General features: G+C 46.0%; 1 protein-coding gene across 5 annotated transcripts in view; it reads right to left on the reverse strand.

Moving 5' to 3' along the window:
- Window positions 1–17,837: 17,837 nt before the first annotated feature.
- The window catches only part of ARHGAP26 (Rho GTPase activating protein 26), a 414,246-nt gene continuing 406,864 nt past the window's right edge, over window positions 17,838–25,219 (reverse strand). For 3 of the 5 annotated variants that reach the window (XM_032404464.1, XM_032404465.1, XM_032404462.1), the window contains one exon: window positions 17,838–23,829. In XM_032404464.1, coding sequence (XP_032260355.1) covers window positions 23,741–23,829 — 89 coding nt within the window. In that variant the 3' untranslated portion in view covers window positions 17,838–23,740. The remainder of the gene's footprint in view (window positions 23,830–25,219) is intronic. The other 2 variants (XM_032404463.1, XM_032404466.1) reach the window with 2 other exon arrangements.

Raw genomic sequence — 25,219 nt, forward strand, 5'->3', positions numbered from 1 at the left:
AAGGACTGATCTATTTTTATCCACACAGAGATAGTGGCACTTGGACCGGGTCCTTGTCTCAAACACAGCTTTACAGCTGGGTGGGAAAAGGAGAAAACTCACCGAATGCCTGGTGCCTCTTCACATTGGCCACACCAACTTAAGATCAGGCATTCCCAGAGGGCTTTTGTGGTTAAAAAGCTAGTGGGACTGTTCCTAAGATGGTGTGCAGATGTTTCTGAATTAGGGGACCACCAGCAGCTATAGTTTCACATATGTTGACGAGGAGTAAGATTTAGACCCTCAACTCACCCCTCCTTGATCACAAAGTTAGATGACTGTGTTGGAAACAATAATATCCCCACCACATTTGCTGTCCCCCCAAAGCATCTTCCCCCTTAGTCACTCTTACCCTCAATGAGCTGCAAACCAAACAGGCTATTCTCTCTTTCGGCCCACTCCCTTCATTTCCTCTCGCTGGGCAACGAAATGCTGAAACAAGTTATCTTGGATGATAAGGACTGGAGAGGGAGGGAAGAAAGCACAATTATTGGGATCTATTTTCTGTTGGGGTATTTGGACCCAGCAAAGGTCAGCATCTGAAAGCTCTAGGCTCACATCCCTGCTCCATCAGTTACAGGCTTTGTGAGCTTGGACAAATAGCTTTGTGCCTCAGCCTTCTCATCTGTAAAATGGATCTCATAACCCCATGTGGTGCTCAAGTGCAATGGAGACTGGTTCTCTTTTGTGTCTGTGGACTGCAGTTATCACAAGGTCAGGTTACTGTTTGCAGAGTTCCTGTCCCACATCTCCACCCTCACGCAATCCAGCAACCAAGGCTTGAGGGGCACTCGCCGGATCACTGACCTGGTCAGCGGTAATGTTTGGACTCAACTCCAGACATCCTGAGTCCCAGACCGGTACTAATGTCTTTAATGGCTCAGAGCTACATTCAAATTTACCAGAAAGACATAAATTAAGTAATTACGCCTGGCACAAAACAGAGCCTGGGGAAGGTCAGGCTGAAGAAGGCAGAGAACAGCTCCCCCCTAGCCGCTCCTGCCGAGGCTGGGGAGGAGGCCCACAGGCCTCGCCACTGCAGGTGGGCGTGTTGGCAGGGCCTGAACAGTAGGCAGTGCTTCTGCAGGCTGTTACCCCCAACCCCACACAAACCTGGTTGCTGTCTTTTTTTTAACAAGAAGCAAAGTCGTGTAACTCCCTTCCCAGATAGGAGGCAGGAGAGCCAAACCCTGCAGCAAACAATCCCTTATACATCTTGGAAGAGTCTTCCAAAGTCTTCCTTGGCCAGCAAATGCCCTGTATTAGGCTTCTGCAGTGGGAAGCTGTCTTTAGAGGGAATTTTCTCCTTCATGCTCTGAGTCTGGAATGGCCAGTTGAGAAGAACTGCTTCAGTCGTGCTTCGCTGGTCCTGACAGAATGATGGGGACGAGGCCCTTCAGCAGCTCTGTTCTTCAGAGGTGGAGCCTTTTCTGGGCCACAGCTGGAACGTTAGCTCTTCCTTGGAGCAGTCTCTGACCCCCATAGCGTCCTGGCACCACGAAGGTCTCCTTCATACAGCCCTGAAAGCTTTCATGTCTGTTCATTTAATTTCCGTATTTGTGCCCATTTCACTAATGCAATCAGGTGTTCATGGCTGCCTTGTCTTCAGGGCCGCGAGACTTACGAGAGCAGGGGGAGGGTCTGCCTCAGTTCCAGCTGTCACCTCAGGCAGGCATGCCTGCTGTGTGGGAGTGGGGGGCAGGCACGAACACGTGGATGGGTGGTTGCAGCTTCTGAGGAACTTGGGTCGGTTTAGAGGATCTTCACTTCTTTGGGCTTCATTTTCCCCAGTGATAAAGAACATGCTTCTGAGTTCCCTTACAATGCTGAACCCGCATGCTTCCAGGAGGAAGGCGCCAGCAGCAAGTTAACCTCCCCAAGACAGGCTCCCACATAGAAGCACAAGGGGAGGGCTTCCAAGTTTCCAACCGGCAGTTAGGTGACAAAGCTGGGCCGTGCTGTTGTCTGTGTGACCGACTTCGGATGCCCTCACACCCAGAATGGGGGATCCTGGCCGAAGTCCAGCTGGAGGTTGAGCATTCCGCAATAGCTGAACAGATACTCCCCAGACAGGGTATCAGGGACAAACAATAATATCAGTTGCATTCACACTGAGCCTGGTCTTCAGCAGAAGCTGCGACTTTTATGTTTGGGGCTCTGCCCTCCACCCTGCGGTACCCCCTCGGTCCCCCAGCCGGTGCTCCTCCCAACCCTGAGCTCAAGGCTCAGGCAGGTCCGGAGGGCCTGGACCCAGCCCCAGTCTGCGAGCTCAGAGGGAGGAGACAGTCTTATAGCAGATCAGAGAAGCGACTTTTGGTGGCATACACTAAGGGTATCATTTCAAATTGATGGTTCACAAGTACCAACTTTAGAAAGGTCCTCCTCCTTCCTTCTGTGGGCTCTTCCTAGTCCTGTATTTTAACCTGAAAGGGACCCATGGTGACAATTAGCTAATCTGATAAGCCCATCTCCTCTGCCCTTTCTCCCAGCAAGTAAGAGCAGTTTACATGGATAATGAAATCAAGATGCACTTACCTATGAACAAGCAATTCCATGCTTAAGAATCTCGATTATAGCTACACTTGCACTTCAAGTGTGAAATGGTATGTTCAAGGACAGTTGGTGAAAGTTTGTTATAATAGCAAAAGATTGAAAGGAGCTTAAATGTCCATCACGAAGAAGACAAGTTAAATAAATAACCCATGTGATGCAGACTGAGACAGGCAGGTCTCTTTGTACTGATATAGAAAAATCCCCAGGAATATTCACATTAAGAAAGCAAGATGCCGATGAGTGTTTAGAGTGTGCTACCATTTGTTTAAAAATTACCACTTACTTAAATGTCTGTGTTACACGGGTTGAATCGTGTCGTCTCCAAGCTCATGTGAAGTCCTAACCTCCAATACTTCTGAATATGACCTTACTTGGAGATAAGATCTTTATAGAGCTAATCAAGACCAAATAAGGTCATTAGGTTGAGCCCTAATTAAATATGACTGGTGTCCTTAAAACAAGGGGTATTGTGGACACAGACATGCGCACAGGGAGAACGCCATATGAACGTGAAGGCAGAGATAGGCGTGATGCTTCTATAAGCCAAGGAATGCCCAAGATTGCCAGCATGCCACCAGAAGCCGGGAGGGAGGCATGGTACATACTCTCTCTCAGCCTTCAAAAGAAACCTACTCTGGTGACCCCCTGATCTCAGATTCCTAGACTTTGGCAGCCCTAGTGGTTAATACAGTGTGTGTGTGTGTGTGTGTGTGTGTGTGTACTTTTTCTTTCCCACTTCCCCCACACCCCAAAAATAAATATATATACAGGCAAGTAAAAGTTGCCTTCTAGAGATGACACCAGAAAACATTCATGTCTTCCTGATCTAACTTTAGGGTATCAGTACGCTTCACCCTCCAGTGCCAAATCTGATGGATTGTGCAGGGCTGTTGGTGGGAGTGCTGTCTTGGATGAGGATGCCGAGGCCTCTCCTGGGCTCAGTGGAGAAGAGCTCCTCAGTCACTGGGAATGTCTGCAAGGTGCAGGGAGGGAATTGAGGGGCAGGGGCTACAAGCGTCTGCCATCCCTGACCAATAATGGTTGGGATTTCAGCTTGGTGTGGGGGTGCAGGGGGGAGAATGCAACTAATACTCACCTTCATGTAATAGGGAGCCCTGTTACGACGGAGCTTATTTCTAGTGTAGGGCCAGACAGGTGGCTCCAGAACACATGATATGATGACTCAGCTCATGCCTGAATCTGGGCCAACTGTGTGCCAAGAAATCCTTTTTCCTTTCTGAAGTAAATGGGCAGATGGATAGCCACTGTGTGAGTCACGAAGCCTGAGGCCCCAAATGGCTGTGCAGATGGAGAAAAATGAGATCCCGTGCAGGAGGCTCCCATCTCCTCCAACTGTGGGGTCTGAGCCCTGCGTGCACCGCACCTGCCAGAAAGCACAGTCTTCCAGCGGCCGTCTAAGTCCCCGGGGCAGAGGGGCAGGGCTCTTGGCCTGACTGTGGGCACTGCCAGGATCTTGGCCACCTGCCAAAGTAGAAATGATCAGAAACTTGGAAGAAACCTCGACTTGGAAGAAATCAGAATGAAGGCTGTTGAGTTAGTGCCAGGGTCAGCCCAACCCTGCTTCTAAATATCATAGGAAAACATGACCATGTGTGGAAATGGATACCTCAGGTGTCAGCGTTTTATACTGCTTACAGGGTTTTTCTACTCAGTGGATACTCCCTCTGAAGGGTAATAGCTAAAGCCTTTTAAATGAGATCAGCTCTTTCTCTGATCCCATAGGAAAGTATATTTCCCCAGCCAGCAAATCCAGAATACAACTTACAACTTTGTGTGTGTGTGTGTGTGTGTGGTAGAGAGACATCCCAACATCCTCTCAGAGATCTACTGAGAAGGCAGGGGACCAGGAAAACAGGTGAAAAAAGAATACAAGTTCAACTGAAAGAAGAAGTTTGAGATAAAGGTGAATTTGAAACCTGGAACTCCCCCTTTCATAGAATCACCATTCAAGTACTTAGGCAAATTGTGAAGGTCCAGCCAAGGACAATGCTTCTCACGCACAGTGGGTCTCTGCGGGATGACAGGTGCTTTATATCCATCCTTTCCTACAACAGCCAAGTTCAGCGCTGGGAGGACAGAGCACCCGGACAGAATCCTTGATCTTGAAAAGCACGCAATGCCACACAGAAACAGCCACGAGACAGATTCGTAAGTTATAATAATGAAGGCACAGAAAACATGCTCAGGGAGGCTGGAAGAGGGAAGTCGGAATCCTCCAGGGTGAAAAGGGGGACAGAGGAGAGTGCGCACGGAGGACCTAGAGGGCACAGGGCTCAGGGCAAGATGAAGCTGGAGGGCTGGGCGGGGCCTTGCCTAGTAACTCAGGTCCACACTCCAGCCTTGAGTCATTGGGAAGCCAACACATGCTTCATCATGGTGGGAGAGGAATCCTGTTTCCTGCCTCAGAGGTAACCTTGCCCTTAATGTGGAAAGTGAAACAGGGTGGGGGAGCTGGGGAAGGGAGACTAGCCAGGAGGCTGCCGAGATAGTGCCGGGGAGAGTCACAAAGCCCCAAGCCCCGAGTGTCAGCATGTGAGGGCCCAGGAAGGAATGGGACCTGAGCCACGTGGGCTTTGGAATGGATAGGACCTCCCACAGGTAGGGTCCCAAGGAGGAAGACTTGGAGGTTTCTGAGTTGGCTTGTGCCCGCCCCCAAACAGAGGGCGTGGCAGAAAGAGGGAGTGAGGTCTCATTTAGGACATGCTGAGTCTGAGGTGCCTGTGGCTCATCGGACTGGAGATGTCCAACCGGCAGGCAGAACAGAGAGACGGGTGTGGAGCTTGGGAGAGAGAACGCTAATGGAATATCTTTCCGATGACACATTCCTGTTAAACATCCATTCTTCTGGTTTGCCTACGGCCACCGCGGATGGGTCGGTTGGGAGGTGCCATTCTGACAACCTGGGTGTGGTCTCACTGTCCTGAGAGCAGGACAGATTTCTTTCCCGCCCCTCCGCGTGGGGGTCAGGATGTGCACAGGCCCGTGCGCCGGATAGAAGGTGAGGTGCACACACGTTTCACACCTCTAGGGCCTAGCACTGCAGTTCCCTGTGCAAGCACGTTTTCCCAGTGAGCTGCTCACGCAGGATGAATTCCTGCAGCATCACAGAAGTCTCAAGGGCCCCAGTTCGGCTAGCAAACTGGAAGCTTGAGGTGGGAGAGGAAGGGGAGGAGTCGCCTCCTCCCCTTTCCTAGGGCCTAGAAGGTTCCCATGAGGAACTAGTGGAGCAGTTCCTACCAGAGAAGTTCCAGCACACCTTAATAGAACCGTTCGGATTCTAGATCATTTCATAATAACATCAGGACAGCATTATTTTACACCTAAAGGTGCTTTTGTTTGCTCAGGTATAAAACCTCGGCTACTTGCACTACCTTATTTGCTGAATGCCATCCCTACTAGTTTGGTTCTGTATTATAGTGACAATCCCCATTTTATGGATGAGGAACATTGGGGGCAGAGAGGTTAATCAACCTGCCCCCAATCCGCCTATCTGGTGAGTGATATATCCGGGCTTTGGAAGCCATCTGTCTGACTCCTGAGGCTGCTCTCCTAACCACAGAGCCACAGGCTCCCCAGCACATGCGTATGACGGCTGTATTTTATGGCACTTTGTCCTGCTAAAAGCACTCTCTTATATTTATGTCTCCAAATTGACAGAGACTGGGCCAAGACTGAACCTTTAACCTGAAATAGCTTTCTACAGAGTTCTCTGGGGCTGGAAGGTGGACCCAATATCTGGAACACTGCCGTCCCTTCCAGGGCTTTGAGCCTCAGACATGGTGTCAGAGTGAACCCCACGGGCTCCCTTCCACCTCATGCAGGACGCACTTCATGAAGGCTGCATTTCCTGTAACCCATCCATCGACCCCCGATCCTTGGACCACAGCCGCCCAGAGGAACTGAAACAAAGTGAATCACAGAAGGCGGGTGGAGAGTTAAATTTTGTACTGCAAGACCAAAAGGGGCCTTCTAGCAAATGTTCATGTTGCTTTGCTACGGATTTTTCTTTTGGCTTCTAAGCTCTTCAAAATAGACTCAGAGTTCCATTAATAATGTAAACGGATATAAGGACAGTGAGAGCTATCAGTTATTTAGTATGTGCTGGATACCTTTTTTGAAAAATGTAATTTCAGGGGCGCCTGGGTAGCTCAGTCCATTAAGCGTCTGCCTTCATTCAGCTCAGGTCATGCTCTCAGAGTCCTGGGATCGAGCCCCACGTCAGGATCCCTGCTCGGCGGGGAGTCTGCTTCTCCCTCTCCTCCCCGCTTGTGCTCTTTCTCGCTATCTCTGTCACTATCTGCCTCTCTCTCGCAAATAAATAAAATCTTTAAAAAAAATGTAATTTCAGACAGAGAATTTCTGGACACTCTGTACCCATTATCATTCTTTACCCTGATACCTCAAATGTTAGTATTTACCATGTTTGCTTTATGTGTCTCTATATCTATCCTTTACCATTTAAGATGCTGTAGATCTGATGCCCTTTATCCCTAAATACTTGCGTATATTTCCTAAAAGCCTAGCCAAAAATCCTGCCTCTCAAAACCACACTGCAATTATGTAAATCATGGTATTAACATTGATGCAATACACTTATTTAATCTATAAACCTTACTCGGATTTTGGCAATTGTCCTTATAATGTCCTTTCCAGCTAAAGAAAATCCACAGTTATATGTTGCATTGACTTGTCATGTCTCTGGACATCTTGAACATTTCTTGAATCTATTTCATGACATTGGACATTTTTGAAATGAACAGCCCAGCTTATTCTGTAGAACACCCCCCAGTTTGGTTTGTCTTTCTCATGGCGAGATCCAGGTTATACACTTTTATTAGGAATTCCATGGAAAACATGATAAGTTCTTCTCAATGCCTCATAGAAGGGACAGACAGGCTGTTAAATTAAGTCCCAGTAAATGGTAGTATCTGTTGGGTTTCTCCACTGTGAAGTCACTATTTTGTCCTTTGTGATTACTAAATCTCCTGCGAGGAGATACTATGAGATTATGCAAATATGATTCTCGACTGATTCAAATATTACTATTATGGTTGCCAAATGGTTATATTCTAATTCTGCCATTCCTTCTACAATTTAGTTGGCTTTCAACTATAAAGAAGAACTTTATTATATGGTTTATTTATTTCTATCAGCATGGACTCATGAATTCTTACTTAACTCAATTATTAGAATTCTTTACTATCCTTAGTTTTTTTGAGACTCAAAGTGTCCCAGATGTTTGCCAGGTACTTCATGTAAATTATTTCACTGAATTCTTAAAACAACTCTATGTCGTGGGGATTATGATTATCGCTATTATTCAAAGTAGCTGAAGCTCTAGGAGATTAATTTTTGCAACATTTAACTGACAGAATCTCCACGCTTTCTGTGTCAAATGCCTGATTTTATATATATATATATATATATATATATATATATATATATATATAATTTTATATTTTATATATATATATATATATATATATTCCCCCTTGTTCCCCCTGATGTCTCTGCCATGTAGGAGTTATCCTCTCCTCTCTATTTTAAGAGAAACAGGCTCAGAGAGGTTATTAAGTAACCCGTCACAGAAGCTGTGATGAGAATTCGAAGGCCTATTTGTAATATCCTGTTGGTTTTCAGCAGACCACGTTGCCTCTTTCTGCTGTTTTTCCTTCTGCAGGAGGGATACTTAAGCAGCAAGTCTTTTTGCCATTTATTCAAACCTATTCAGGACAGAGGAGGTAAAAGGAGAAACTGGCTGTCTTTTTTCTTTCCCTTCTCTTCCTCTTTTCCTTCCTCCCTCCTTCTCTCTTTTCTTTCCTTCTTTCATCCCTCCCTCCTTTCTCTTTCTCTTTCTTTCTTTCCTCTCTTTTTTCTCTTTTCTTTTCTTTCTCTTTCTTTTTTTCTTTCTTTCTCTTTCCTTCCTTTCCTTCCTTCTTTCCTTCCCTTCCTTCCTTTCTTTCTTTCTTTCTTAATAACCTGTATTTGTAACAGTTTTTGCTTCAGCTAAAAGCTACCCTGATTCTAACCAGCACCAAAGCTGGGAAGTTGTGGAGGTTTAGATCTTGCCAGAATCCTTGGTGTTCTTGGAGTAGCTTTATGGCAATTAAATGACTGAAAATGTAACCTCTTAAAGGGAATGCATTCATTCTAGCATTGAAAGGAAAACTTTGGTGAGATCTGTCATTATACAGTCACCCTCTAATTTATCGTATATGGATTTTCCCATTACTCTGCTTGTGTTAACCATGGTACAGGTGCCCATTAGAAACGCAGAGTCTGGAGCCTCCTCCTAGACTCCTCAAATCAGAATCCCTTGGATTTGACAAACTTCCCAGAGGTCCCTGATGCTCACTGAAGTGGGAAGGGATGTGTGAAGGCCTCTGACCAAGCTTGGTTCCTGTGGGCTCACAACAATGCTGTCTTCAGACCAGCAATGTCAGCCTCAGGGCCCCTTGACCTTTGCCCCACCTCTTGCCCTCAGCAGTCACCACAGGAAGTGGGATTTGCCAGTCACAAGCGAGCCTTGGGCAGGCTCCTGTCTCCCTCCTGTAGGAAGTGAGCCCCAGAAGGAATGCATCATCCCCCAAGTATTCTGATGTATAGTATCTGTACATAGTTCCTGGCAGCCCTGAGCCAACTTCTGAGAAACGTCTTTGAGGGGGGTGGGGAACCAACCCCTTTACTAGGCTCTGGTTAAAACCAGTGCAAATAAACAAAAAACAGCTGTTGATTCACAAAGTACTGCCTGCAGTTAGGAAATGTTATTTTATCCCCAAACCAAGATCACTGTGAAGTTACTGACTTAACTCCAAATGGGGTATGCATAGCTTCTCTCTAGCCCTATGCCCGCTACCCCCACTCAGGCTGAAACTGGTCTAGGCAGACAGAGCCAAGTACAGATGTCGCCGATCCTGTCAGCCCCAGGAGACCAAGCGGTAGAGCGCTGGGGAAGGTTTCACAATGAGCTTTTTAGGGGACGGGCTGATTTGTAGCCTTTGGTGATTTCCATGGTGTGAGGGCTCCCACCACGGCCGATTTCCAGCTGCCAGCAGTTTAACAACCAACTCACAGGATTCCCGTGTATCTAACAATTGCTTTTCTGAGCTGGGATGAGCCGGCTCCATCAAGTGACAATCCTGAGTGTAAGATCTCATCAGCTTGAGTGGGTGCTTGGGCAGGGAGGGGCACGACAAGGATGACAGAGAGGATGGATGAGGCAGTACTGGACGGTCAGTCCAGACCTCTGAGGAGAGGAAATCCCTGTCCCCACAGCTGCTCCCTAGCATCTGAGAACAGCAACACGGCAGAGGGCTCGAGATTCTTCACAGACCTCACGGTGCACTCAGGTTTGTCTTGAATAGAAAACCACTGCAGGTAACACTGATGGAAAGAACATCCAGTGGGCAGAGGAGGTAGAAAATAGCAGTTTCTTTTGGGCTCTCTCTGCAACATCAGTGCTTCATGTGTGTGTTTTATGAGCAATGGGTAATGTGAACGATAAGAAGAGCCTAAGTTTGCCTGTGGAATTAGTGGTCAGCCCAGCTCATGCCAGGTTCTAAACCCATCCTTCCTAACCCCAGCTAGAATGGGAGATGGGCAAGACATATACATACCACCCTCTCTCCTGGTGTGAAGAAATCTCACGACAGGTTCCCTAGTCCAAGAGCTCCAGAATGAGTACAAGCCCAAAGGCTACAAACTCCATATCACGACATGACATAGGGCCATTCGTTTAGCTGACAGAACCTCTGGTTTTCCCCATTGCTGTCGGGACCCATCATGGTTCTAAGGAGGGCTCTTCTGGCTGCCGGGAGCAGAAACTACTCAAACTACTCTAAACACCACGATGCGTTAATTGTAAGGATGGCAGGATGGTTTCGGATTCTATAACAGGGCATAATGTCCATCGAGGCACTCCAGGAATCTAAAAAGCTATTCAAGGTTGAGGCAGCCTTTCTCTCTTTCTTGGTTCCATTTGGCCTTTTCTCTTTACACTTATCTTCTCCCTCTAAAGACAGGCCTCCTTGTGTCTTTAAATGTGCACCCAGCACAACGTGGCCACAGGTCACAGCTCGACATCAGGATGTCTCATCTTGTACACTCATCAATAAGGGCAACTTCCCTTGGAAGTCAAATTCACAGGAGCAAACATCTGATTGGCCTACATCATGGGATTAAGCCACGCTACCTGAGTCATAGGACACTGCATTATGACAATCTTGGACTTAGGTATCTACCCATGTGTGATTCTTATGGCCATGGCTGAAGAAGCAAGTGGGGAGAAACACATGACCCATTAAACACATGTCCTTCACAGGGGTGACGGGCAGAACCCCAGGACCAGAAGATGCCGTCCAAGGACAGGTAGGCCAAATGCAGTAATGGCTATGAAACCATGTAACAAACATCTAGACGATTTCTGAGGACAGTGAATTTTATAAAGTTCATTAATAAGTGTCATTTCATTTAATGGAAACAGCCCTAGAGGGTATGCATTCTTAGACCCATTTTAAAGATGAGGAAACTGTTACTCAGAGAGGATAAGGATTACCTCAAGGTCCCACAGCTGGGAAACAGCAGAACCAGACTTAATGTCAGGTCTTCTGACTCCAAGTCCAGTGCTCTTTCTTCTTGGCAAAGGATCCAACAATCAAGGGGGAGAGAGGACTGCACAGAAATCACTCTGAAGCTTTATCTAGAGCTCAAGACTTCAGTTGTAAGTGAACAAATGAAACCCAAACTGTTGTGAGCACAATGAGAATTTATTGGCTTATGTAACAGAAAAGCTCAGGTGCATCTGGACCCATGACATGGAGTGTTGCTCTTCTGTGTCGTTCTTGGCAGCATATTTGGGCTTCCCAGTTGGGAGTCAGGCTCTCCCTGTAAGGAGACAAGATGGCTGCCAGCAGTCTTCATGGCTTCAGATGTAGAAAGAGAGTCCCTTATCACAGCAGTCTAAGAAATCCAGAAATTGGTTCTTCTTGGACTTAGTAAGGTCCTGGCTCACTTCTCAATCAACCAATCATATGGGCAGGGTGGATTTGATGATGTTCCAGGCCCAGCCAGGGTCACAGTTTCACCACTGGATGCAGGAATGATGCCAAGTCCCCCAAACCCATGGGACCTGAAAGTAGGGGAGGGGCGGCTCCCCAGACAAAAAATGAGGTGCTGTTATCAGAATAAGGAGTAACGGCTGCCCAACAGGCAAAATCAACAGCTATTTCTCTTGGGGTGGGAAAAGTAAAGAGCATCTGAGCCCGAGTTAACCTCAGGGGCACAAGGAAACAGTACCCTAGCACCTGGATGTGGACATAGTAGGTGATGAAGAGTTGGTGCCTCTGGGGCATGAAATGCATAAAGGAACATAAGAGAAAAGATGCTGGGACCATACTGGGAAACACCCTTAATGCCGTGATGCCTTTTTTTTTTTTTTTTTTTCAGGCCACGAGAGCTTCTGAAGGTTTTTTGATCAGGGGTGTGCCATGGTCAAAATCTGCAGGAGGAAAACAACCTTGAAAATTTTCAAGTGTTATCCAAAAGTGAAAACCTTATCTTTTGTGGGCCAGGAGTGGCCTCCTTGCCTGTGAAGGTTTTTCCTGTAAGATTTGTAATCACTTTATCTGGAAGTCCCTGAGACAAGAAAACTGTGAGCACGTCATGGAGAAAGAGCAGCAGCAAGGTATCTGAGTCTGATTAGATACACCCACCCCCTTTCAGGGCCTCCAACTATGTAGTCCCACCCCAAACGAAGTTGAAGGTCTGAACTCAGTGACACTGGAGTTTCTCAGACTCACATTCATGGGATGGTTGAACAGGTCTGGGTGCGGCCCCCAGGGTGTGTGAACTGAGGAGTACTTTATGCCATCCAATTCCATATCATGATTAAGCATGATTTATTGCCATTTTTGAAACTGCAACTGACTTGGGGGGTCCTTCATGAGAATCCCAGGATAAAATGTCTCAACACTAATGCACCACTGGGATGGGCCAAATCATCAAGTAACGACTTGAATCAGCTGGGGTTGGAAAAGTATTGTCAGAGGGCTCCAAATGACACAATTCCTCCCTGTTCTCATGAGGTCCAGTCATGGCTACTTCCGGTCCAGAAGAGAGAACAAATGCTGGAATTTTAAAAAGAAACTACACTTGCTGAGTTCAGGCATCAAGGTGAACTCATTCCAGGATTGGTCCAATTAGGGCAGTGTTTGCCCATTTCATATTGCAATTGGTATTTCAGATCTTCTGCTTGTTCTCTGAAGTGACTTTCCTAAGAGGTACACTACTAAAATCTCAATATACATACTTAACATAAAGTATGAGGGCCCTTAAATAAAGACAAGTGGCAGACAGAATTCATATTAAGAAGTCATTTGAGGGTCGGGGGAATGGTACTTACTACGCTTCCCTGATATGAAGAATATCTGTGTGACCCTGCTGTGACCTGTATACCTTGCCCCAGGACAAAGTCCCGGCACTGTGGATTTAACTAGGCCCCGTGCCCATTCCTTAACCAACCAATCACTGTGGCTGGGTGGATCTGATGATCTCATAGGCCAGAACAGCACCACTGGTTCACCACTGGATCAAGGGTTGATGCCCGGCCACCCAAACCCACGGAACCTAAACCCATGGGCCCCAAATGAAAACTGAGGTGCCGTTGCCAGAAGGGGTACTGGACGCCAAAGAGCAAAAACAACAAATACTCCTTCGGGACGAGGGAAGTAAAGGGCATTCAAGGGCTGGAGCTTCCAACACCTTCTCAACTGGAGACAGTGTGGGAGTTGAGGGTAAGCTGTGGTATCAGTCTGCTGGGGTTCGGTGTCTGCTCTGTTACTTATTAGCTTAGTGACTCCGAACAAGTTACTCAGTCTAATACTTGGCTTCCTCATCTACAGAAGAGGGTAACAACAGGACCTATTTCACAGGGTTGATGTGAGGATTAATAAGATGATGCATGTGAAAGCAGTTAGTATAATGGAACTGCTCCACAAATGAGACTTACTTTGTCAGTCATCTTGACACGCAACAGCTCTACGCCCCTGCAGGAGACCTGGGTGAGTCCCATTCTGCCTTAGAGGAAGTCCCACAAGTACTCACCACTGTCTGCCTTGACTTCTCTTGCTGTCTCCTCTAGCTCTGATTTTTTTCAAATCTCACTAAGTTCAAGAGGGGATTAAAATGCCAAGATTCTCTATTTTTAAGCATTCGCAGATCACGCTGGAAACACTGGCTCTCCCACAAAAAGACACATGCTCATGGGATTTCCCTGGCAATCCCATAAGAGCCTGAAGGTCTGTCGTGGACAGCTGGATCAGGGTGGGGAGAGGGACTGTTTTCAAATTGTTAAATTTTAAAAAATGTGCGCATATTTCCAGGCAACAAAACATGGCTGGGTCTTCCACAGGGGCTGCCTCCTTGCAGTGTCCTTAAGGATGCTGGGACCAGCCAAAGATTGCAGCTGGAGTCCATGGGGCTGCCCAGACAACCTGGAGTGTCTGCAGAGAGCTCCAGAAATGGGGAAACTATTCACCCAAAATGAGTGAGCACAGGGCTCCTAGGAGAAAAGTTTTTAATCAAAACATATTCTGCTCTTATTCTGGCCAATAGGGAACTAAAGCTAAGTGTTTGCGGGATACTGCTTGCCAGAGCCCTTTTTGAAGGGCTCACTGCTGAAAAGGACATAATGAGGTTGTTGATGTCAGTTTTGAAGATGTTTAGGTGGGGGGTGGAAGAACCAAGTCAAAAGCAGAAGGAAAAACTTCCTCGCGATTAAAAAATGCTTACAAATTTATATAAGATCATGTGTGTATACCTATAAAGAAATTTTTAAAAAATTAAGAGCATATGGGCTCTAGAAGCAGACAGACCTATCCTAAAATTTAAGTTTCACCACTTCCTAGCTCCCCGATCTTGTTTCCTCATCTATAAAATGGGGGTAATTATAATACTTCATTCATGAGTTTTGAGGATTTGGTGAGTTAATGCATTTATAACAGTGTCTCCTGCCTAGTAAGACTGTAATCCATGTTAGCTGATATTGTTGGTCATCGGGGGAAAACAGAAGCCTAGAGGTCAACGTGGGGAGTAGGTAAGGGTGACCAGCAAAGCATAGTTTTCCAGGAAGCTCCTGTCTCCTCGTGTCCAATCACATCCAACTCACCTCCATCTCCCTCTCCCTTTCATGCCTCGGTCCTTGCTGTCCTAGAACCTGCGACACTTCTCCAATGGTCTAGGTGCCAAACTCCTCTCCACCTTTTGAGATCCCTCTCCAATGTCACTTCTGTGAAGCCTGCCTCCCAAACAGAAAGGCCCTTCTTTCTCGGAGCCCGAGACTACCTGCTGCACAACATGTAGACATATCACAGGGCACATGTGGCTTCTCATACACTTGCCTGTCGTGGAGGTCAACTGTGAGTTCCCTGAGGACAGAGATCATGTCTTATAAGTCCCGGTCATAGGAGCTCCTGGTACATAGAGATGGTAAAGAAGTGTTTGCTGGATGGAAGCACAAAAATGGAGGGTGATTTCTCTGAAAAAATGAGGCTAGCTGTTCTCCACTCTAAGGAAAAACAGAAAGGAAATGGACATAAGCTGCATCATGGGAAACTTCGGTTAGACACAAAGAATTCCCTTAGTGAGAGTGTTAGATGCCAGACCAAATTCCCACGGGACAGTGTGGAATTTCCTGGAAGGGTCTTCAAAAAAGAATACTTTTTATTTTGGGGGTGATTCTGATGTGGCTTTGCTTGAAGGCAGGCCCTGAGCCTGGTATGAAGTTCATAAAACTACCCATAAGCAATTCAGATGACAGTGAAGGGTCTTTGGTTCTCGGTCAGCTGGTCAACCAGATGGCTTCTTGCACTGAGCACTAGGGAGTGGGATGGGAAAGAATGTGGCTGTGTGTGCCTGGATGGAAGGTGGGAAGTCCCCCTCCAACGAGCCGAAATCCCAGGAAGTGAGCGAACGGAGGAGTTTGCCAGAGGTCACAAAGTCACCTTGTGTTCAAGAACCCAAGACTAAGGACACCCAATTTCTTTCTTTCAACAAGAACTGTTGAATCCAACAAGAAGGAGGAACTACAGGGCAAAGCAACGCTCTTCCGCTTTCAGTCACTCAGTCAGCCCACCCAGCGGCTACTGGACACATGCTGGGCCAGGCCGTGGGCTGGGGGCTGGGCAGACATGGGTGAGCAAAACCTGGTCTCTGTCCTTATGGAGCTGTCAATTAAAAAGAAGATGACACCAAACATTTTATGATAGAAAAATGAATTGACAGATAGAAAGACATATGAAGGGGCAAAATGGTGTGACAGGAGAAAAGGTAGGAAAAGAGGGGCGACCCTTTACTGTCATTACTTCATTGCATTTAACACAGGCGAGGTAAGCTGCTTCACCGAGAGGGGTTCAGAAAAGGCAGTTAAAAGTTCATTTATAAAACATCTTTCTGATAACTTATCAGAAAAACTGCAAAGAGGACATAGAACCATGGTGTCAGAACAAAAAATTTTAATTTAATGGTAGGCTCAAGACTTGGAGGGTAAGATGTGATTTGGGTACCTAAAGCCCCAAATGAATTCAAGTCTTGATTAATTTGTTGGTTGGCCTTGAGAAGCCTTATTAGCTACTTGGGTTTTAGCAAACAGAGGCTGGGGCCCGCCTCATGGGGTGAATTACAGGAGATGAGATGCACAGAGTGACCGCTGTTGCTGAGTGCAGTGCGCCGTGGTTTCTGATCATCTCAAATTAAAACCTTCCTGCTTTGGTCCCCACTGTCCGATGATGCCTGGGTGTGCAGGGTGCCACTGTGAAGGATGTGGCCCTGGTTGGAACGCCCCTCCCTGCAGACGATTATTTGCACCCTCCCATGCAGGAGCCTCACGCACCTACCACCAAGCACTTACTGCATTGGTTAGAGGCTCCCTTGGCTGCCATGCTGGCGGAACTCTGACAATTCTGCCTAACCCAGCCTAGTTAATTAGTTGCAGCTTCGTTTAGGTTATTAAAAGCAGGGCAAGCCAGTGACATTGACACATTTGGGTAGGAGAGATGTGTGGTATCTGAGCAGAGACCGAAAGAACTAAGAAGGAATTAAAGCCCTGATTTAATTCCCGAGACAGCAAACATGTTTGGGGTCTAAGAAAATCCTTCATTTACCTAATTTCAAGTGTCAATCCAGCCCATTTCTAACCACGGTGCTCTTTTAACCAATCACGCAGCCAGAGCTAACAAGTGAAGAACACCAAACCAACCACAAGGCGTGATGCAATTTGAGCTCTGCTGAGTGGCTACTAAAATCAAAATGAAAATGAAATCTCTTCTATTAAAAAGACACAAAAGGTGAAGTGATTGCCAAGTCTACTGGAATGGCCAGGGACAAAGATAACACACAAATACATACCATAGATCTCGTGCTCCCACGATGGACAGCGGATACAGCTGTGTCCAACTCAGAAGGTCTCCCCTAGGTGCCGGGTGACCTCGTGCAGGTAGGAGGCTTCAGATGTTTGGAAAATTTTCCAGGGCAGCATAATCTCGGTGATGGCACAAGAGCTGCAAGCCGGTGCCTTCTTAAGTGACAAATGAGCATAGTGTGAGTGGCTCATGTGTGACCCACACACTCAAGTGGGCACCCCCTCAAAACCAGGCACCAAGGGAGCCCCACTCTCCCCTCGTCCACCAGAGTCTCCCCCGGCTCTCTCCTTCTGAGCCCCCTTGCTCACTACAGAAGCTGGGAGCCCCGGGCTGCAGCTCTGAATGTGTCTGGAAGGGACATGATGAGTGAGAAGATGCGGTAATAGGAGCTGGCCTGGGACATGTTACAAGTTCTAAACAAATGAGGTACAACCCTGTGGGGACACACCCAGCTGTGTGGTGGGACTGTCTGTGTTGTGGCTCTTGGACTATCCCACGTGGTGTTCGTGAACTTCCACAAAAGAGTGGATTTGAACGTCGAATTCAGGAAGAATGAACACAATTATGTCTTCCAGGAGATAGTCAGAAACATTAAGTAGAATATGGCTTCGGGGGGCTTGGTTGACGTGCTTCATGGCTCCTCAAGTTCACCAGCATTAGAGCTTTCCTAAAGGAAGGTCAGGCGTCAGCAGGGCGGTTGTTAGTGCGCCACAGGGGCCTGGGAGCCTGGCTTTATACTCTTATTGGAAGAAATATGAAAATAGGCATCCTGTCCAAACTTTATCAGAAACTCAAGAAACAAACGTGCCACCAAATGGAAAAGTCATTTAATTCAAAAATCATACTTCCACTCGTTTCGTAAGGATTGTCACATAAACCAAGCAAATGAAACAAAGCCAAGTTTCAGAGGCCACTCAACAGAAACTGGATTTTCCTTATAGATACGCTTAGTGACGCAAAAGCACATTTTAAAAAACAGCCTCATCATGGCAAGACTATTTTACTAAGAATGGGGAAAAAAGTTCTATTCTAGTCACAAATTACTTTTTAATTACAGAGTTGGATTCTACACACCAGTCAATATTCAATACTGAAGTTTAAAACAGTGCATAATTTATGGTTTAAAAAAATTAAAGTGCCATTTTTAAGTACTTTATTGATAATGTATCACATAGCACTTTACAGTATACTCAAAGGTAGCCTAAATTAGGAGATAAACATGCAAATATTTTCTTCTCCAAAATATGGACAAAATGTCTTTTAGAGTGCTTGTGACCACCAGCCTAGTATTAGCTACTAAAGGTTTATGAGTTTGATCTGTTTTCCAACACGACTTTTAATAAGTTAATAAGGAATACAGCTGTAGTAACCATTTGATAAATACGAAGTTTTAAAATGGCACTTAATTTACAACTTTGATCATTTTGCCAATCAACAGCCTCTCGTTTCTCTTATTCTCAAATTCTAAATCTTAAAGGCTGCAAAGGCTCAGCAACTGCCAGCTTCTGTGGGTCTCTACATGAGCACCTGTGTCTTTACAGATGCAGATGTGTGCTTTACATACACATGCACAAACACACGCTAACACGCAGACACTTCAGAATCTTCAGATGAACCTCTTTCCACAGGTACCAGGGTGATCCTGGCACCTGGACACCCAAGGTAGTTGCTTGTAGGGTCTGTTGGGACAGCTTTGTAGAAATGGTGTGTGTAGAATGTCTTGACCTCTCCAGGACCACTCCAGGGAAACTGGACATTTTGATTATCAATACTCTGGTTCTGATTACACTCAAAAGAATTTTCATGTAATATTAACTGCTATTCTTATATGGGTCTAGGACTGTGCCAAGCCTTTGCTCGCTATAGCATTCCAAATCTTGAAAGACATTTCCACCTTGTAGAGTCCTGTAAAAGCTTTTGTAAAAATATCAGTTGTGAACTTTTTCTGTGGCCGATTTTTCCCTGTTAAGAACTGTATTTATCCCTCTTAGGAAAAACATCCCAAGTTCTTCAAGGTGGTTCACATTTCTCTTTCTCTCTGCACCTCGCGCTACTTGACATCCAAACCTTTTCACCCCAGAATACAACGCTTCCATCAGAAGACCACATTTCAGCAAGGGCTGGTGGCTCTGAATGACATCTGGATTCTCTGTATGGTCTCTCCCTCTGCTTTGGGAAGTTCTTTAGTTAGACAAGTACTGTAGGCGGCGCAAGGAAAAAAGCTAATTATTACTTGTTGGAGTCTTGTCTCAGGCATGCTGTAGGATTGTGCAAGGTTCATTGCTCTGCTGTTGTCATTTCGATGCTACAATTACAGAGAAGTGGTTCAGCACCCAGCCGATCAGCGAGGCTGCCAAACACATTTGAACACGAGATAAATTTTTTAAACACCAGCTAAGGGTGTGTGAGAGGACACCCAGTTGACTTAAGAGACATGTGGGGCAGGGTTGTCTAGGTAATTGATTACTGTCAGGTTTGCCAGAGATGACAGATAACTCTGGAGATAGAATACCTAGGACATTCCTTTTAAAGTCAGGTAGCTATTTGATTTCTTCAAGGCTGGCTACCTACTGCGGTAATTTGGTGGCTCATAAAACATTCTGTACTAGGGCAACTGTGAGTGCCATGGTGGCCACTGTTGTACCTGGGACTCCTGTGTCTATAAAACTATTGGTCCAGACTTGCTTTTGGAAGCAGAAGCCAGAGGACGAAAAGTGCCAATAAAGAGTCATGAATAGGGGATCAAAGTACCTTTAGCTGATTATTTCTGTCTCCCCACCCTTCAACCATGGATGCTTTTGTAGTCTCTGTAGTCAAGACAGAACTTCTGGGGTGACTGGGCTTGCTGTTGTCAGGAGACACAGCTCGTAGAAGGACTTCCCTGTGAGCTACAGGCACGGCACACACAATCGTGGAGTCCTGGGAACGCCTGAAATGGTCTTGTCACTAGCATGGCTCTGTCCTGCTAATGCCAATCTGCCAATGCTGGATTGCTTAGCTTCTTTCTCTTTGCATCTCTGTCCAAAAAGCACTCAGCAAAAGGGGATGAACTAGAATTACGTTGAAAAAGACAGTTTGGTCTGACAGAGGTAAACACATATTGGCCGTAGAAATATTAAAACACTAAGCGAGAAACTGGCTCCAATTATAGGATACTAAGGAAGGCTGTGCCACACAGGGTCCATCCCTATACGTCAGTTTTTGAAAATGGAAGAGAATATCATCAGTCCTGAGCAAGGGATTTGGGGGGCAGGGATTTGAAACTAGTTATCTTTCACAGCATGGAATTCTGTAGCTGTGGAATTCTTCGAGTACCTGAAGGAGGAATGAGATGGATCATAATGCCCAAGTAAAGATTCAGGTTCTGTGTGCATGATCACAGGGCCTTAGAAAAGAAACACAAGGTTCCTGGGAAAGCTCAGGGATCTTGGTCCATAGTCCTCCATTCTGATACCTTGTTCACTCTCCTAATCTGCCCTAAAGTTCCCTATTCAAGCAGAATTAGGGGTGGGGGGCATAGATGGTAGAGAGGGTAAAACCGACTTTTAGTCGTCAAATTCCTTTCCTATTTGTTGGCTCATATTCTTAATGGTATCTCCAGTTCTGCAGCAAATGAGGAGGAGGTGAGCCTGGCTGGGGAAAGGAAGCAGGGCAGCCATCTGTCACAGGCCCAGCATGACCACAGGGAAGCTGGGAAGGGGTCTACCTACAAATTCACATTGGCGGCACTTCCATTTCCTTCCGGCTTCAAATCAGGGCCAACTGAAGAGGGAGGGACAGGCTTCCAAGTGGTCAAGCTGGGGCCAAGTGTCGACAGCTATGCTTCAGGGAGGAGCTCCCCAAATCAGGGCCTGGGCTTTCTGCTCCTCCACGTTAGCTCTAGTTAAGGGTCCAGTGAGGCAGTGACAATTTCAAACATCAAATGTGTTAAAAAAACAACAAAAACCCATTATGTGGAGTTCTTGCCATTTAGAAAGCACAGTGGCACAGAGTATGCTTGTCCCCTCAAGCTCCACTGAACAGGTTCCTGAGCTGTTCCAAGTCTACAGGGAGTAAGTGTAGCCAGTTGGTGTGTTCTCCTTCTTCTTGGGTTTTCAGTGAATAGCTTTCCTGAGTCCTATCTTGGTCTTATCCAGTCTTAGTTCTCGTTCCCTGAATTGGTAGTGGTAGTGTGTCGCTTGCTGTTGGTTGAGCTCTTCCATAATAGCTGTGTAATCCTTGAGCCGATGAACTGAATCACAATGACAAACTCCTTTAAATTTAAAATCATCTATAAAGCTGTAACAACAGCACAGCCTACATCCTACGTCCCTCTTTGGAGTTTTTATTTTGGGGTTATAGGAAATTTGAGATGAACAAGAAGGGAAATATTTAGGGAAAGGGAAAACAGCAGCATATTGAGGACCCAAGATCCTAAGAAGCCAGTTTTTCCTACAACTTAGACACACACACAACATTTACAAAATAGCTCGGCCTCATGTGTACAACCTCAGAAGATGTGCAGAGGAGTGAGATATAAGGAACATGCGACGACCCTGTCGCCTTCTGTCCTGACATATCGGGGTACCAAGAAATACACCTGAGAAGAAAAATGGAAAAAAAAAAAAATCTAACTCCTGGCCCCACCTATGTGAATCCTGAGCTTCATCTTACTACCAAGCAAGCGTTCTTTTAAAAATTCATTGCCTGAAAATGCTTTCTCTCTCCAAATTCAAAGCCCAAGAAAAGCTCAAAAACACATGTGGATAAAGACGACCGAATGCCTTCAGTGTGTCATGTCCACCAACGAGAGCCAGCAGAGAGTGGGTAGAAATGTGTCCTCCTTCCTCGAGGCCAGAGAGGGGATGACCTTGACTCTCTTCAGCCTTGCCTCCTCTCTCTCCCTCTTACACACACCTATTCAACAATCAAAGCTTAAATGTGTGGAGCCACTAGCTTAAAGATTATCAAATATAAAACTTTGCCATATAATATTTCAAATCACTCTATTTACAAGTTTATCTTTGCAAAAAAAAAAAAAAGTAAAAGATACAGTAATTCAACACAATTCAAGTTTTTCTTTTCTTCTTTCAACTTCCCTAAAGAGGAATTCCAGAAGCGGGAAACACTCTGGGGCGATGCTGCCAACCCGAGGGGGCTCCTGGGGAGCTTGACAGTCCATCATCAGTTTGGAGTCTGTCTGCCCAGAGTCACTCTTGCAAGGACATTCGAATGTGGAAGATACTGGGAACTCTGTTCCTTTGAAGGCCAAGTGAATGTGAAATGTCCAGACCCAACTTCCCTATCCCTGGCAGTCTTCCACAAGACCCAGCCCCTTCTGGACCAGGAAATTCTCTTTCTCAGAAGGTACCCATTCCACCTTCCATGCCCCGACCTTTTGGTATTCTCCTGAATCAAATGGCTTACAATATTCGTCTTGTGCCTCAAAAGCCTGAGAAACAATTCCCTTTTTCTGAGTGGCAGTGAACATATATGTCCTTTAAAACTACAAGCCATAGGGTTAGCCAGGGAATCATCCTTGAAAGCTGCCAGGGCACCAGTGCTCAGGAGCCCAGGGCACTGCCAGTGGGGCTGGTCAGGGAGGGGCTAGAGGCAGTCAAGGGCAGGGGAAGGGACACGGAATGGGAGACCACGAGTGAACAAGTCAAAGGGGGGAGAGGATGTCGCCCATGAGGAGGCAGCATATTGCCCCCTAGAAAGCAAATGCTAGTTGCATGGAAGAACAGAAGTATTAAGCCTGTATGTAATTTAATCTCAAGAGGTTACTAGAGTTTGCTCCAAATATATCCTGATGCTGCTGAAATTCATCAGAAAGGGAAGAGTTCCCAGCCGCTATTCTGTCAGCCCCAAGCAGACCACTCTAATCCCTTGATCTTCTGCTTCAGGTTGTTGGAAAATCATTCAAAAAATGACCAAAAAGGAGGGAGAAAAAATATGTCATGCAAAAAGAGTGTTATTTTTTTGGTTTGGCTTTAGAGTAGGTTGGGTTGCCGTGGTTACGAGGTGATGGCAGCCCTGGGTGGCAGAGAAGTTCCTAGCTTGGGAGGGGGAACGTGGGGTGTGTGTGTTCCCTTGCACGAGAGGACTGAGCTGAATTCTGCTGATGCTTGGCCAAGGCTGCTTGGAGATGGCGAGAGATTGCATCTTATGTAAACAGTGCCGTAAACCATCTCCCTCCTGCATGCAAACAGACAGACCCAGCTGCCTGTAGCACTGTGGGTCTCAAGTATTTAGAGGTGGGGTAGAGAGAGTGTCTACTGTAAACAGAAGCAACAGGCCCAGCCTGGGCCTCAGAGCCAATGCCCAGCCCTGTTAGACTTAGCTACACTGCATGCTCTTGAGGACTACTTAAATCTTTCTTACTTCCTTTTTTGGAAGGTTGGGGGTTTGGATGACTGCTGAAACAAAATGAATGCTCCCTATTTAGGGCACTAAATGAGAGGAACGGCTTTGCAAGCCTTTCCCTCGGTTATCAAAATCAAATGGCCTCCACTGCTGATTTACTTCTGTTCCTTGCAGTATCACCACATGCCAGCTGACATGATCATGGGGACGGGTGACACCAGAGTTCACAGAAACATCCGTGTTGGCAGGTGGTAACAGAGTCAATCACCCCGCATTTCTCAGCGGCAAAGAGAAATGGCCTACAACACTGGCATCAGCAGTTGTCATGGATACCATGGAAAGCTCAGCAGGTCTGCTGGGGCCCACGGTTAGAGGAACTCCACGTAGTTCTCAGGTATGAGGCCAGTCTTCCCGTTGAGAGTCCCCTCCAACCAGCCAGGCTCCTGAGATGGATGCACTGTATAGCAAGAGGGGAGAGAGTGTGAGAAGAGAAGGTGTTACAGTAGGGCAGGTGGTGGATGTGTGTGCACACTCGTGTGGGAACAAACGAGTGCAATCGCTTGTTATAGTACACATTTCTAGGACTTGGTTAAACCAGGGGTTCTTAATTTTTTGTGGGACATAAGCTTTTCAATAAAGGTGACTCTGAATGTTCTTTATAACACAAAAGGAAACAAAGACGTTCAAAGTTTTACATAGAATTTTAGGAGTTTCCCAGACTTTCTGAAGTTGCTGGTTTAAACCAGAAAGAGGTGACAGATTTCTACTTTTTAGGTTAGAAGTCAGTTATGGTGCTCCATCCATAAATTTATCTAACCAGCCATCCATCCATCTATCCATCCATCCATGGCACCCATCTACCTACCCAGGACTGCCTTTGTACCCAGTGGAGTGCCAGTGAAAAAATGCTAAGAACTAGTCTTTAAAGATATCTAGCATGCATTTTACTAATCTAATTATGCATTTTGCTTCCCTTTAAATCCTTACCCTCTGCTTCCAATCTCCCTGCAAACTCCCTCTGTGGTTTTTTTGTTTTTGTTTTTGTTTTGTTTTTACATTCTATTGCCTTTGAACAGCCCCCTCTGTTCCACCCATACCCTTAGTTTTCTTTGCTGTTCTCTAGAATTTTCCTCCCTCCTACATACAAGACTGAAAGATGTCTTCTTCCCTCTCTCTTGCAACTTTCAAAATCTCCATTGCCTTGGTTTTTCAATATCCAAAAAATATACACTCATTTCTGTGCTATCACAATACATCTTCATGGAAATTACAGTGATATTGTAAAGATTATATAAAATCCAGCTGAGTCTGCAAAGTTCAATAGCAGGAAGAAAGAGAGAAGGAATCATGGGATCTGGAAATGGGGGGGGTGGTATTCATGCTTGTGAACTGGGAATATACAAATCACTCTTAATGGGAAAGGCAACGTATTTGCTCTTAACGTATTAGGAAAACTCCAATTTTCTGAGATTGTTTAGAAAGAATCAATTTTCCCTTATTCCCTTCCTAGGCTAATTAAGTGACTTCCTGAGCTTGTTTTAGAAGAGCATTTCCGCCCCCATTGCTACTATGTAACTCTAGTTTCAGTTTGTGGGGAAAGAAGCAAGAACAGAAACAAAAGGAAGCAATGGGGGAGTAGCAAAAGGACACACATCGAGGCTTAAAGAAGATCAATGTCAATGTAATCTTGAAAGCTTCAGGAAAAGACAAGATCAAAATCTATTAGGTGGCCTCCAAAATGCTTGCATAATTTTGTATCACTAGGCTTCATGAATAAACCAAAAATAGTAAGGGGACTTCGGATTCATGACGCCCACACAAGGAGTCTGGAAGAGAAGTGCCACGGA

The sequence above is a fragment of the Phoca vitulina genome, unplaced genomic scaffold (assembly GCF_004348235.1).
Source record: "Phoca vitulina isolate PV1807 unplaced genomic scaffold, GSC_HSeal_1.0 scaffold6, whole genome shotgun sequence".
NCBI lineage: Eukaryota > Metazoa > Chordata > Mammalia > Carnivora > Phocidae > Phoca > Phoca vitulina.